The sequence below is a fragment of the Jatropha curcas genome, chromosome 8, assembly GCF_041381405.1.
Source record: "Jatropha curcas cultivar XTBG-Jc1 chromosome 8, XTBG_Jcur_1.0, whole genome shotgun sequence".
Lineage (NCBI taxonomy): Eukaryota > Viridiplantae > Streptophyta > Magnoliopsida > Malpighiales > Euphorbiaceae > Jatropha > Jatropha curcas.
This window is the reverse complement of record NC_143158.1, coordinates 9,267,906-9,284,028: the sequence shown is the minus strand read 5'-3', so window position 1 is coordinate 9,284,028 and position 16,123 is coordinate 9,267,906. Positions and strand designations below refer to the sequence as shown.

Genomic DNA, 16,123 nt, shown 5'->3' with positions numbered 1-16,123 from the left:
GGGTCTTGTCAATCCAGTATATGATGAAATTAACTTGATCCAAAGTGGACAATTCCTCTAGTGGTTGGAATCGGGCATGACATAAAGAATTTTAAGAGAATATGGAGATGCTTTGAGACAAGTTATCAATTTTTCTAAGTTGGGAATCATGTTTAAGCCAAATATGGGTCATAGTTTGAAACAAAACATATGTGAGATTTTAGAAGTCCATAACCCATTAGATGATGGGAAATACTTAGATTTGCCATCTTTGATAGGTAGAAGTAAGAAGCAAGATTTTTTTTTTCTGGGCTAGGATTGATAGTTAGAATAATAGATTGCTTTCCAGAGTGGGTAGAGAAAATTTAATGAAATATGTTGTTCAGTCCCTTTCTACCTATGTTATGAGTGTTTTCCAGCTTCCTTAGCAACTTGGGATGAGCTTCAAAAGATTATAAATGCTTGTTATTAGGGTAGTAAAGGGGACAGAGGGAGGAAAATTCATTGAATGTCTTGGGATAGAATGTGCCATAGTAAAAGGAATGGAGGCATGGGATTTAGGGACTTTCATTGTTTCAATGTCTATGTTAGCTAAGTAGGAGTGGAGGTTTACTTGCCTTTACCGACACGAGCACTCTTTTTTATAGGATTTCAAAGCCAAATATTTCCCGGATGGAAATTTTTTATCTATTACTTCTAGTTCTAACCCTTGTTTTTACTTGGAAGACTATATTGTTTGGTAAAAATATTTTGAAACAAGGTGTGAGATGGAGGATAGGAAATGGAGAAAAGGCTATAGTGCATTCGGACCCTTGGATTCCTAAGAATGGTTCTTTTGAATTAATGATGGTTTTCAGTTTATAAATCAAAATATGAGAGTTTGTGATCTTTTTATTGAGGGTAGGAGAGAATGAGATGTTGGTAAAATAACAGAGTTGTCAAATCAAAACAGGAGAGTTTGTGATCTTTTTATTGAGAGTAGGAGAGAATGAGATGTGGGTAAAATAATAGAGTTGTCTTCTATGAGGGATATTAGAGTCATATTGTCTATTCTTTAAGGTTTACAAAATGTTGATGATAGGTGGGTATGACATTATGAGAAGAAAGGCTCATTTAATGTTAGATCTTGTTATTACTTATGTCAAAGATTATTAGATAGAGAAGTTGATCATAATTTTGGATGGTTTTTGGCATAAGCTATGCCACTTGGATGTTCCTCCGAAAATTAGAATTTTATTTGGAGCATTTATAAAGATATTTTACTAACAAAGACTAGAATTTTTGCTAAGGGAATTGATGCGGAGATGTTGTGCGTTTTTTGCAATAATGTTGAGGATGATGACCATATCTTGGTGAGGTGTAGGAAAGCTACGGGACTGCGGGAGAGGAGTGGTCTTGGAGATCTTAATTATGCTCTTTCTTTCAAAGATAATTTTTTGCAGGTTGTTTTCTATCCAAGTAAAGAGAGTATTTTAGAGCAGTTTCAATGTAGCCGTGTGATTGGAAACATTTTGCTCACTCTCCTCATATTGCTAATACGTTGTATGCAGTGCATGGGCGGGTTCCTTCTTATCGTCCCCAACTTGGCTGTGTTGCTGCATGGGGGCTTTTTATTAATGGTGCACTGTTTCCTAATCTCCCGCTCTCTGGTTTTGGAGTAGTTTTTGAAGACTTGGAGGCTGCTATTGGCAATCCATATGTGGTCGTTTTTGGGCCTGCTATGAACCTCTAATCATTGAGACTCTTGGTTGATCGGACATCTTCATTCGTTGGATTCAAAAACAAGCGAATGTAAGGCTAGTTTCCATGTTTGGGAGGATGTCTCCTCGCTTGTTTGCTTTATATAATTCTTAATGAAATTCTTTCATTTCAAAATAAAAAAAAAAACACCATAATGTCTTAAAATCAAGCTTTAACATCCTAAAAATACTTATAACAATAAACAAATAATTACATAATTAGAGCTTCAAACAAAATTAGAATTACAAAAATAATTATTCCATGATTAAATTTGAACCGACTATTTGTGTAGTAAAAATAACTATTCGCGAACTAGTTACTCCATTAGTTAATTTAGGTACTTCATCCTCTCTACTCCATAAACTAAACGAACTATAAGAGGCCTTTGATTTTCAATTTTTATGGCATCCAATGAAGGATGCAGCACGTTTCATGCCTCCAAAGGCATGATATTTGCTTAGACACACATCTGAGAGGGTAAAAAGAAATACAGAAAAACAAACTCTAGTTCGAGTGGTTCCTCACGATGTGAGACACTTGGGTATGCATCATAAGCAAACCCAGAGTCATATATCGAGTAATTACTTCATATTATCTCTCAGCTTTCTGACTAATAAGGGCTCCTCCAGATTTGTTCTTCATACTCTGTTTTTGCTTCATTCGGACGCTCACATTTGCACTTTAGACAGGAGGCATTCCTGGAGAAATTCAGGAAATTACACCTACAAGAACAGAAACCAAACCATTTTGTCAATAGATCTTTTCACTACATCATTGAAGTTCCTCAAGAGAGAATTGTAGACAGAAAGAAAGACTCACGATGGGCATTCCCATTCTCCAGGATTCAGCTGTCTCTTGGGCCGTGGTTCTTGGCAACGCATACACTTCTTCTTGCTTGCAAAATTCATGAATTCACACCTGCAAATGTAAGGCAGGGGCATCAAATACAACAATTACAAACAAAAGGAGAAAGCCATATCAGATGTTAGTCCGGTTGGAGCTAGACCTTTTTTTTGAAAAAAAACATAGCACATGCCAGGCATATGGGAATAAAAAATAAGAATAATGATAAAAAAAAGCAAAAACAAAATGTGGCTAGGTTCAAAGGTACCCCAATTATTTTCAAATGTGTGCATATGCGTCCCATTCACATATAGATACTGTTCTCAAAACAAATTTCCTAGCAAATAAGTAAATTCAAATTTCTTCAACTTATTGATGGTAAGAGAGAACAATTGATTAAATGTGTTGGAATTTGTCATAAATCTAGCCCTCATTAAAGAAGTCTCTAGCCTTTCTTAGCAGGATAACAGCAATAGGTAACTTACTGCGGGCAATTCCAATCTCCTTTCTTCATTTCTACATCATTTACACCATCAACCTTCTTTGGTCCCTCTGTTTTGCACTTCAGGCATCTTATATTTCTAGCGAAATTCATGAAATCACATCTGTACACGAATCACAGGCTCAAGTTAGTGAGTTAAAAAGTAAGAAGCTAGAGATACAGGAGTCTAATGATACCACAAGTAGTAAATGCCACTTCATCCTACAACAATCATATCTATCTCATCTATGGACTACATAGTAACAAAATTCATTATCCTATTACAGAAAATAGAAGCAATTAAATAGCCAAACAAGATCATTGGCAAGTGGCAACTTACTTGGAACATATCCAGTCTCCTTTCTTCATTTCAGAATCAACAGCATTAATTTGGTTGGGGCCTTCTTCTTTACATTTTAGGCATCGTGTATTTCTTGAGAAGTTCATAAAGTTGCATCTGCAGAAAAATAAAAAAGGTAAAGAGAAAAATCCATAATTGTCAATCATAAGATTGAACACTACACCCAACCTAGCATCCCTTTTAAAGGATACAATAGCGCAGGCCAAGGCCAAAAGCAGACAAAAACTCACAGAGCAAGTTCATCCAACTGCCTGCTCTAAGAGATTCATACATCAATAATATCATTGTTTGTTTTGGGGGAACACATAATCTAAGAAAAGTACATCTAGAAGTAAGAAATATGATCGATTTAAGAATATCAAGCAAGTGCCATGTTCAAAAGCATGCTAAGACCAAAACATGTCACCTATAGAAGGCAGTGCATGCAGTAAAAAATAATCATCTACAAAACAATGTTTAAAGATATTTATCATAGTATGAGTATCAATAACTCAGAAAACAGAGATTTATTTAGTGCACACTGTGTACATACACCCTGATTCACACTAATGTAGGACTTCTCCATAGTTTCATGTGGATCCCACTTGTATGTAAGTGTTGGCTACAATATAGTGCACTAGGTGTGCACAATAAATTCCCCTGCCTATGGAGGATTAATAATAGTTAGGTCATACATACTCTGTCCCATGCCTGGATAAGAAGTAGAATATGACAGTTATGACATGGATCTGAATAGATACATCATTGGGATGCTACTTATACTTATAGGTCTAAATACAGTGCAATTGAGGGCAAAGTCTTCATAACTCAACCCAAACAGACTTAGGTTAATTATTACACTTAGTTGAATACATGGAGTTTTCTTATTTATCCAAGCATCAAACAATATGCAGAGTTAAACATGAAAAGGAAAATTTACAGAGCTATCTTCCATTATCTTCTAGTATGACTTACTTGGGACATATCCAATCTCCTCTCTTCATTTCAACATCCTGAGACAGTTTGACATCAGACAATGTATCTGATAAAGGAGGCTGATTGTCACCTCCAAATCTCCTCTCTTGTTCCTTCCAATTGACAGCTTTAGCAGAAGGCTTCGACAGTGGTGGACCAGGGGTTTTCTGACTCAATTCAATCAAGTCAGAAAGAAGCTTCCTTATAGCTGCTTCAACAGCCTCTCTACCAGGAGGTTTTTCTTGTCCAGAAATAACAAGTGGATCTAGTGCATAGAACATTAGTAAACGCACTATATCAACAGTACGAGGATCTTCTTCATAATTTTTCAGGATCACATAAGCTCTGTCACAAGATCCACGTAAATTGCAAGTACTACAAACCTGCCAGTCAGCTTTTAGTCAGACCAAAAATCGCAACTGTTATCTTTCATGGAACAGAATGCTTTTTGAAACCCATAAAAGAACCAACAACAAAAAGAGAAGTTGCATTGTCACCCTAGGACGAAGTAATGGGTAATTTACACAATAATCTTAAGGTTTGTCTATTCCGCCACTCAACTTCATATATAACATCATTATATCAATCAACGAAAACTAGTCCTCAAATTTTTTCTTTTTTGGATTAATATGATTTAAAGGCTTGAAAAGAGTGAAAGAGAAGAGTCAATTTAAACTCATGCTATTGGTGATTGTACTGTGGTATCAAGGTATTTTATGTCAGACTCTTTGTTTCTTGATATTACTCAAGTTTTGGTGATATCATGAATGTGAAGGAAGTAACTTTACAGCTTCATCACACAAACCCACTCTAGTTATGTAATAGTTCAGTTAGTATGCCATCAATACCAGCAAAAGAGCCTTCTAAACTATATTATATTATTGACAGATTGCATCGTCATTATCTCTGTTAGAGTACAACACTGCACAAAACTAAATATGGTAGCTCATCATTATATATCAACCTCAAGAAAGTAGAGGTAATTTTCCTAAATCATCCAAAGGGTAAATTGCATTTTCTTAATGAAATCAAAATATGACAACTCAATAGCGAATGAGAATGAAAAGAAAATTGTCATACGTCTTGTTCTTCCACTCTCACATAGGCTCTCAACCTTTTCGCGGAATTCACTGCTTTCCGAAGAAGATTAGGGCATCCACTCTCCACAACCTTTTGAATATCATCCACAGACAATAACCTGCATTCAATATAAATTTTAAGAATCCACATCACAACACTTAATATAAATTATTAATAATAACAGCAAAAATTCAAAGAAATGGAATCGGCATACTTGAAGAGATCATATCTATCACGAGCAAAGCTAAGACAAGGGTCTTTCAATTGATTCACGTCCTTGTAAATAGACTCAGTACCGGAATCATTTTTAATATTGGCGAAGTAACCATTGGTCTTTAATCTGTCAACGAAAGTGACCCACTCAGGCCAAGGGTGGTGCTCTTGACTAAGAGAATTTGGAGTTTCTGTGTTATCGGAGTCAACTGTATCGAGGACAGCAGAGGAACAGTAGCGGTGGGAGTGGAGAGATTTGGAAGAGAAAAATGAAGGGATTGGAAATAGAGTTTTGTGGGTATTTGGACGGAAGAGTAAATTGCCTGAAAGTAAGAATTTTGAAGCTGACATTTTTTCGTTTTTTTGGAATTTGAAAAAAATGAAAGATTTTAATAGGAGAAGAAGATAGTGAGGTCGTGCATTGAGGAGAAGGGTAGGGTTTTCTGCAGGGTTTTAGGCAAAAGCCACATAGGCAATGGTCAGAGAAAAGGATTGGAGCGCGCAGAGTAGAGACAGCATAGTGCATATTTTATTTTTCTTTATTATTTTTCTATTATATGTATATATATATATTTTTTTTTTTTCTTTTTTTTTTTTCCATTTGACATTTACAGCCCGGCACTGTTGATTACAAAACTCATCAAACGCAATACAACCCACCAAAGGAAAAGAATATAAATTGAAATTAATTATTACAATCCTAAAAATTGAATCTGGAACCTCCCAATGTATCACTTCTACTACCAGGGCAGGGCAGGAGATCATTTACTATATCAATATATATTTATAATTTATTAAATTAGGGTGCAAATTTCCGCTTATTTTTTTATCATTGAAATTAATATTTTATTTTGTTGTACTCAATTTTTATTATTCAAGCTATAATTTATAAAATTATACCTATTAAATATCTTAATTTATTACTTAAATTTGTAAATTTAAATCAATCAAATATTTACTGAATGGTTAAAAAATATAAAAACTATTATTTTAAAAGTTACTGTAACTATATATGAATTAATATTTTGCATATAAAAATTTAAAATACTAAAAAAACCATTATTGTAAGTGCATAGATATGTAATTTTACTAAAATCACCGGCTTCAATAGCGTAATAAGTCCCATAAAATTTTAGAATGTAAGGGAGTTTTTTTAAGGTATATGGTTAAATTTAAACATTGAACGTTCTATTTTATATTATGTAGAAAAAAATAATTTTAGATAAAGATTAAGGAATTAATTTAACTAATCTGTGTTGCTCATTCTTTTTAATTTGCCCTTGCAACCTCATTAACTCATGTTGATCTTTAAATATTAGCCAACCCACATTTTGTAATCATCAAGAATGTATTTAATTTAAGGTATACAAACACCAAAATGGAGGGAAATGTTTAAAAAATTAACCAACAAATTTAAAATTTAATAACGTAATATTGTATTTGGAGACATTTGGTTATTGAAATTCAACATTTATCAGGAAAATAATTTTAGAAAATTTGAATTATTATATTTATATACTAATAAAAATTTTCAAATAAAATAAGATAATTGAGTTTGACAAATTACAAAAAAAATACAATAATTTGTGTTTATATCTTTAATTTAAATATCTTTTAAATTCCTTTCAAAAAAATTAAATATCTTTCAAATAAATAACTATGCAATGAATTATACCTAATTAATTTGAAATAATACTAAAAAAATAATTTGAAATATAAATATCATTTATAAAAGGCCAAATATACAAGATCACCGTTTGGGGGGAACCTATTATATCTCCCTAAAGCTATGAAATTGATAACATTGCATACCTCTTTCATATAAACACCAATAATTTTGTAGTATTTTTGGCTTTTATGTACAAAATATTAATATAATTTATGGTTGCCATAATTTTTATATTTTTCAACCATTTAAAAATGCTTAATTAATCTACATTTAAAAAGTTGAGCATTTAATAAAAAAATTTTGCGAATTGAAATATTCAATAAATTCAATTTTATAAGTTGAAGTGTTCGATAGATCAAAATAAAAGTTGAAGATGCTATAATATTTTTTATATAAAATACATGGGTGAATTTATAAATCTTAACTTTATAAAACTACATATAATCTGCTAAAATGGGAACTCCAATTCCAGTCAAACATTAAAATGGGAACCCAACAACCAAACTCCCCTTGGGAAGATTTGACAATACGAGACCAGATTCACGGTTAGCATGGAAAACAATATTGCTAATTTTTTGGCTTCTGGCAATAAATCTTGCACTCTTTATGGGAAAGAAGTAAAACCTGGAAGTGTGCAGGAACATAATTTTGACAAGAACATAGTAATTACAATAAAACAGTTTTTGTCTAACAACAGTCACTTTATTCTTTTTATTTTCTCTTAAATATAATTCATTAATTATAACATCAAACATTACAAATAATCATATATATCAGACATAGAACTTAACTTTATTATTAGAAGCTAATAGAGTTCGCTGATTCTTTAACAATCCAAAAGAATTGTATATATTATTTTGAATGACAATACTAAAAATAAAAGAGATACCAGTAACTGTACAATTAATTATTTGAAATAATAATCTCATAATGCTTGGGAAAACATTACAATCCACAAAAAAAATTTCTTTATTTTCTTAAAATTTTAACCAGCTGCACCACAACAATGATCATGACAACAGTTTTAAGATATTAGGATTTATGTATTGTATTATAATAGCTGGATAGTAAAATTACTTGAGAAAAATGTGGCAAATTTTTATATTCTATGCCCGTATAGATAATGACTCTGCAGAAGCTGGAAATTAGAATGAAACAGGAAGCATATTGATAAATCCCCTCTAAGCCTTGATCCTTGAAGGCTCCCCCACAGCATGCTCCATTCTTGTATACCAGTCTCCTATTCGAGTGTGTTCCACCATATCTCTACCCGACCTCAGATAGCGGATGGGTCTTAATACTCCATATACAGCAAGGTCAGCCAAATTAGGTTTTGATCCCCCTGATACAATGAAAGCCATGAAGTAAGCATCTTGATCAGAAAGTTAACTTCTGACGGATGAGTGAAGTTCAGGCCGCGGATCTTATTTCAAGGAGCAAGCTTTAGATTCAGGCATCAAAATGAAGCCAAACATTACATCAAAGCCTAAACTCAATTCTGTTTTCAACGTAGGAGTATGCAACTGAAAATGCCCAAAACACAGAGAAGTCGGGCAACTTGAATTTTGAACAAAACCTTTAGCCTATATGGCATAAATTGCAGACATAATAAACAAACTAGAGATCATCCAAACTATGCGAGAATGAAATTCAGGTCCCTGCCATGTTCAGTCAAGATTTTTGCTCCTCTCTATTTTCTTCTATGTCATGTAATGAATAAAAATGCGACATATAATCATCGACCAAGTAAATGCAAATAAACAAGAGTCATATGTATTTTGTTTCTATATCCAGTCATATAGCAAAATTTCAGTTTAACAGCTGGAGGGTGGATGGGGCGTACCAAGAAAGTCTCGGCCATTTAAAGCCTCTACCCATGTTTCTGCAGCTTCATACAAGGCTGCACGTTCATCAGTAATGTTATATTTCTTCTTCAAATTTTTGGACACAAAATACATCGCTGCAGCTCCAGCATATTTCACCGTAATTTTTTCTGTGAAGCTAAAATTTCCTACAAGAGAATCAAGATTATTAAGCGAAATAAGATGCCATGTAGAAAACAGATCATAACAGAAGAGTAATAAATTGAAAACAAAGTTCAAAATATGTATGCACTAGATATAAGTTGCCCTAGAACCTACAAGAAGATTATTTCAGGAACCTAAAGTGAATTTTAACTCTACACCAGAAGATCCAGGACAGATTCTAAAGAAAGGACAAACTAACTACCTACAGTGGTTATTGAAAGAATGTACAATTAACTACACGGAGAAAATTAAACAGTCTAATAGGGGCTTATGATAAAGAAAAAATAGAAAAAAAAATTCACTTGTACGATTTTGACTGCTTCTGTTAAAATTACTATTGTGGCCTAAAACCTTGATATTTTGGTAAGAAAAATATAAAACACCTATAGTTTTTAGGTTTTCTTTTGGTCATTAACCCAATGAAATAACATAATGTAGTGGTACATTTTTTTGATTCTGAAAAGGTCTAGGAAGACATGCATTCATTCATCCATACAAGCGCAGACAAAATAGTGAAGGATATAGCACCATATTGAAGAAAAGATGATGGGATATCATGATAAAATGACAATTTCTGGAGACATGGAAGCATCAACTCAGGGTGTCAATGCCGATGGGGGCATCACAATACGACTACAGAACTTACAAATTCCCAGAAAAAATGTAGAAATCATTATAGATCTCACACCGACATAAAACTATGCTGGCCATGTAAATAGGATTTTTGTGATCTTGAAGGCTCTTCAAGCACATTGTTTCTCTTTGCTTTCAATGCAAAAGATTATTGAGACAAGCTGTCCAAACTCATGCATGTAGACAACAAAAGGGAGTCCATGCTATATCTTCCAAATTTATTGTTTACATAGAACTAGTATTTAATGTGGAAATATATGTTTTACCATTGCTTGTAATATAGTCAAAGGATTCAAGAGCCTCAGAAGTATTGCGGTAGATGTTTGGAGACAGAACATGCACCAAGTGATCATCAACCCACCTAAATGATAAAAATCATTGAGTCAGCCCGGATTAGTCTTGAAACAACTAAAGCATGCACAAGGTGATAAAAATCGAATGATACAACCAATATGCATAAACTTGTCTATTTAAGCATTGCATAAGCAAAAGAAGAGCATTAACTTTATGATATACAATTATTTGCAATTTTAATACATTCCGAAGCAAGAAGGGAACAAAATGAGACGGTAAAGCAATGATTTAGCTAGCTGGGAAAAAAAGAACGTTGTCCTTCCTCCACTACCTCTTCTTCATGGAAGAAGAAACTTTTTAGAGTGAACTTTAAGTAGAAAATGATAAAGAGAAAAATAAGGCAACAAAATGTAAACATCAATAATTACAAAAGGACACTCCAGTAACACCGAGTATCCTCTAAAGAAAACACACCAAAGACTGCACCGGTCATAGCACAATAGTGAGGAGGGAAGTCATTCTTCAAAAAGGTAAGCAATCCAAAAATTCCTGAGCTCCAGTTTCCCACACAAAAACATAGCATATGTTTGAGGAAGTTTATTCTCCACATATGTCATCCCAATAACTCCCAGGGTAAATTGATAGCATTCTAAAAAATTTTACCCCAAATATCTCTGTGTTACTAAAATTTTTATTTTTCATACAAAAATAACCCACGGCTCTTGTAAAATATCAACTTCACCATACATGCTTTCAACTATTGGCTAAAAATAGGTGGTCACAAACTTGGATAAAAAATAGATGGTCCTAAACTTGGAGAAACTTTTTCCCCCTTTTTCTCACTTATTTCCTTCTATCCAAAAGGTAGCAACAAAATTTCAGGTCACAAGGACCAAGCTGATCCCCATTAAACTTTAATAAATGCCACTTCAATGAGACCTTCAAATGTCAGCTCACCATATTAGAGGGCCCTAAAAGCTAAGCTCCAAAAGGATCAATGACAAATCTACTCCTACAGTGTTAACTTTCCCACCACGAAGTAGATTTCCTAACCGACCAGTGCAGAACTTTGCCAAGTACAAGACAGATAAAGCAAATTCTTCTCTTATTATTCCAGTTTTGATAGGCAATTACAGTTTAGTAAAAGGCTGACCATCATACACGAGGGAAAAAGTCAAAAAATATAGCCATAAAAGCAATAATGAAAATGGGAAAAAATCTGACAAATTAAGAACCAGATCTAATAATAGCATAATACCAAAATGTAGCTATTAACTAACTCCAACCATAAGGCAGCCATAAAAGGATCTCAATAACAATTTCACTTGATCTGCACCACGATCCACATTCTCAATAAACATGACATACACTTAAAAATCTTAAATTGAATTTTCCAAATTTCAGTGAAGTAAAATTTAAACCTTTCCAAAAAAAAAAAAAAAAAGGAGTGAAAAGTGCCCCTTCGATGAAAAGTACTGAAAAGTTAAAATAATTTAAAGATAAAAGCACCGTACCGACGCCATTTTTCCTCTTCATCACCATCACCTGAGGCCAAAGCTACCTTTTTCTGAGGTAGAATCTTGCTGCTCAATTGGTCAATGATATCTGCATATATTCCATATGCTAGTTCAATCTTCAATTATTACAAACGTGCAAAGGGTGATATCAACTCCATAAATTACACAATGGTCCAAAGTATCTTACTATTAACTTTCAGAATTCAGGCTAGAAACCTAACATGATTAAAATGATAACCTGATGAATTGACAAGCTTTTCACCATCCACCATCAGTATAGGCACCTTCTTATAATCAGACCACTTGATCTCTTTCTTACTAATTGGGTTGACTTCCACAACTTTGTATGGTATATCATAATAATCAAGGAAAGCTGAAGACGACAAGAAATTCCAACAAATCATAAGCAACTGAAGTACAATAAACTCCACATCCAAAAAAGATGGAAGTGATAAACAGCTCCATGAAAAGAAAATTGAAACCAAATCGTGAATTTTTTTTTTTTTCCATCATATGAAATTATAAAAAAAAAAAAAAAAAAAAAAAAAATAACAAAAACAAAGAATGGTGTGAATCTTAAGAAAAAGAAAACAGATACCATACACATATGAAGCATTATTTTAAATTAACGAGACCATCTCATTTTGAGGTTGCTAGAGAGGGAGAAACCAACAAATTTAACTTTCTAGAGGGAGCCCAATATAAAAGGTTCCCCTCAATCTGATACACACTCAGTTATTGGGAATTGGTATAACGAAGTTAAATAGACAGGCTTGTATATAAGTAGTCAATATAATTACAGTTAAAACCCAAAACATTACAGCTTTTCCCCATTTTATAAGCAAGCAAGGGAATGGAAACTAAGGTTCGATTCAAGAGTGTTTTGTCTTCCCACCACCCACAAGCCATATTCTCCACAAAGCAATATAATGCATTACTAGTTAGAAATCTCTAAACTTTGAACTAAAAGTATATTACAACCAAATTCAGAATTAAAAAACAATGGAAAAGCCAAATCGATTCTTTAACAACAGCACACTCCGTGCCAAATGCATATAATAAGGGAGATATTAGATACAGACCTTTAACTTTATTGCAAAAAGGGCAAGCTTCATACTGATAAAGAACAACCTCCTTTGGCACTAGTTCATGTGGAGGCCGCTCCTTCGCGTAGACAGGGGAGAGAGAAGTGGCAGCAGCAACCGAAAACAAGGCTCCCGCGACTCCAAGAGACGCAGCTCGGGAAGAGGAGGAATTACAGAGCTTAGAGAACCAATGCTGCGTTTTGTAAGAACTGCCGGTGGCGCCACTGCCAGTACAATAGAGAGCAACCTGTAGAAGGCGGCTGTGGACGGCAGCGGTAGTGTTAGTACCACCACCGTGGGCAGCTGCAAGGGATCGGGAGAGAACGGAGGAAGCGAGTGCGGAAGCTCTTCTCATGATTTAATAGAGCGAGCGAGAGATCTGTTCCAACAACGCAGGGTCGCTGAGTTTGAAGAAAAGCTCAAGGGTTTATGGGTTTTGGGCCTTTCCGGAGTTTTATAGAAACTGATGGATAATTTGCGCTTTGATGGTGACTTTATACTTCAAACTATTAAAACACTTTCTTTCAACAAAATTATTGAATTGATTTCAATTTTCAGAATAAAGAACCGAAATTTTTTATATATGATATGTTTGTTTTCCTAAAATAAATCGTAGGTAAATTATTGAAAAATATTTTTTAAATGACTTATTTTTCATTGTTTAATTGTAATAGTGAAAATTAGTTAAAAATATTGAAGTTTTTATCTCATAAGAACATAAAAACTATTAATAATAATAGAAAATTTTATAATTTAAAAATTTTATTATTAAATATGAGAATAATAAAAAAATATATAAATTATGAAAGTTGTCGGTGGTAAATGGTGACTGGTGGTAGTGAATATGATAATTAATAAATTAAAAAAAATATGGATCTATAAAATTTTTCAATGTCCGAAAAATGTTTTGTTCCCTCAAAGATGAAAAGTTATTTTTCTTAAAAAATAACTTAACTTTCCTTTGATCGGAAAAATATTTTCCGTTGATTTATTTTTCTAAACGCTCTAAACAATGGAGAATTGTGAAAAATATTTTTCTGTAAGTTATTTTATGGAAACAAACGGAATGTTAATTTGATTTTATTACTCCTTGAAAATAAGGCCGAAATGATTTGTTTCGATTTATTCAAACCAAATACTTGGTCTTGCATATAAATTTATTTTCTTATAAATATATATAAAGAGTATTAAAATTTGGTTTAAAGTATTGTTTCACCTTGAACTTTGTACTATATTATAATTTCACTCGATTTTGATCTTTATGTCAATTTCACAATGAAGTTTGATCTTTTATTGAATAATACCCTAAATTGAAATTAAATTTTAAATTAAAAAACATTAATATAAAACCTACTCTTGACTATGAATTAACTTAGTTCAAGATTACTCATTCACATAAATTTATTAAGGTTAATTATTGTCTTAAACAAATATATTTTTTCATTCCACAATCTATATATCCATATCTATATCTTTCTATCTATCTATCTATATTCTATCTCAATATCAATATCTATCTATCTATATAAATATATAAAACCCAACTAAATTTACTTATGCGGCATGATATAAGCTAATCTTAGTTGGTGATGTGTAATTTTGTTATTTTTAAATTTTTTATTTAATTGTCTAATTTGAATAAATCAAGTATAAAACTTTTCATTTTCTTTATTCAATAATTAATACGCATATAATAAATTTATTTCATTAATAAAAAACTCTTTATTTTCTTTTTTTTGCAATAATTAATAATTCAAATAATAAATTTTTTGTAAATAAAGCACTAATTAGTTTTTTCAATAACTATATATAAATTGATGTAACATTTTGTTATTTTATAATTTAATTATCCTCTAATTTTTCTTAAATCTTAATTTTCTTTTGAGTACTATTTATATGAGAACTACATCCACTAAATTTATCGTGCAAATTCTTATTTTCTTTTTTTATGTTCAACATATTTTTAAATAGTGATAAGTAATATCTTGAGCAAACAACACTTATGATTAACGATTCATTAAGTTTCTATCTTTTTCCATTCAGATAATTTTAGTTTAGCTAAGAAGGTGAGTTTATTATTTTTAGTTTATTAGTGTAGAATTCTTTATCATTTTTAAATGCATAGAAAAAGTTGGATTAATAGTTTTTATTATCATAGTCAAAGAATAAAAAAAAGGGTAAATGACAAAATATTTTTTTCATCATATTAATATATTTACATCTTTCAATCAAATTTAATTTGTATCAATTATTTATAAGTATTAATCCGCACAACATGGAAATATACGACTAGTTATAAATTAAATTGATTATAATTATATCTTATATTCTAGTTTGACAAAAAATAAAATTGTTACAATTTCTAATAGTTTATGAGTCAAACAAATTTATAGTAGCATTGCTTTTAGATTTTATAATTATTTCAAAATTTATATTAAAATCAAATCATAACAATAATTATATTCTTTTTTAAAAATAAAGCATCTATATATTAAATAATTAATTTTTAAATATTACTTATTAAAACTATTAAAAATAATAATAGAAATTGTCTTTACATTAACCCAAACTCTCTCGCTCACATAAATGTATTAAATTAACCCAAGCCCAAGGTTAAAAGTGAATCTATTTTTTATTTACAATTTAAGTTCTAATTATAATTTAGGCTGCTAATGCAATAAAAAGTCAAAGTTTAGAGTGAAATTAGTATAAAGGCCAAATTGGAGTGAAATTGCAACAAAAGGTAAAAGTTCATAGTGAAATTGACATAAAAGTCAAATCGGAGTGAAATTGCAATAAAACGTAAAGTTCAAGGTGAAACAATATATTAAGTCGATTGACTAAGAGAAGCAATCTTTTGTATTTGCTATATATATGTGTGTGTGTTTGTGTTTGTTAATCAAATGATTCTAGATGCTTCTCAATTTTTTATCCTCTATACTATTCTTTGTGCGTGTGTGTGCAGGTGTTAATGAAATAATTTTGGATGCTTCTCAATTTTTTATCCTCTACACTCTTCTTTTCTAACAATTGGTATCAAAATCCTTTTTATTCTTAAAGTGCTTATGTAAGCAAAAGAAAAAAAAACCACGAAGTCTTCCATCTAACCTTTTTAAACTCGGTAATATGTAATGTCTTCCAGCAGCTTTAGTCTTTGTGCTCCTTTATTTGATGGCCAAAATTACTAGCTATGGGCTTTAAAAAATGAAGGCATTTCAAAATGGTTTAGATCTATGCAAGGTTGTTG

The 16,123-nt window shown here is 31.9% G+C and overlaps 2 protein-coding genes across 2 annotated transcripts; both read right to left on the bottom strand.

Moving 5' to 3' along the window:
- Window positions 1–1,909: 1,909 nt before the first annotated feature.
- LOC149494160 (zinc finger (Ran-binding) family protein) lies at window positions 1,910–6,184 on the bottom strand. Its single transcript, XM_089724563.1, has 7 exons — window positions 5,653–6,184; window positions 5,439–5,556; window positions 4,359–4,741; window positions 3,384–3,500; window positions 3,048–3,167; window positions 2,539–2,637; window positions 1,910–2,441 (listed from the first exon to the last, which is right to left on the bottom strand). Exons 1-7 carry the CDS (start codon window positions 6,000–6,002, stop codon window positions 2,330–2,332), a joined length of 1,299 nt encoding a protein of 432 aa, XP_089580689.1. The 5' UTR covers window positions 6,003–6,184; the 3' UTR covers window positions 1,910–2,329.
- A 2,032-nt stretch (window positions 6,185–8,216) lies between these two features.
- LOC149494159 (uncharacterized) lies at window positions 8,217–13,338 on the bottom strand. Its single transcript, XM_089725413.1, has 6 exons — window positions 12,874–13,338; window positions 12,030–12,164; window positions 11,789–11,879; window positions 10,247–10,341; window positions 9,164–9,331; window positions 8,217–8,662 (listed from the first exon to the last, which is right to left on the bottom strand). Exons 1-6 carry the CDS (start codon window positions 13,229–13,231, stop codon window positions 8,502–8,504), a joined length of 1,008 nt encoding a protein of 335 aa, XP_089581539.1. The 5' UTR covers window positions 13,232–13,338; the 3' UTR covers window positions 8,217–8,501.
- Window positions 13,339–16,123: the final 2,785 nt, after the last annotated feature.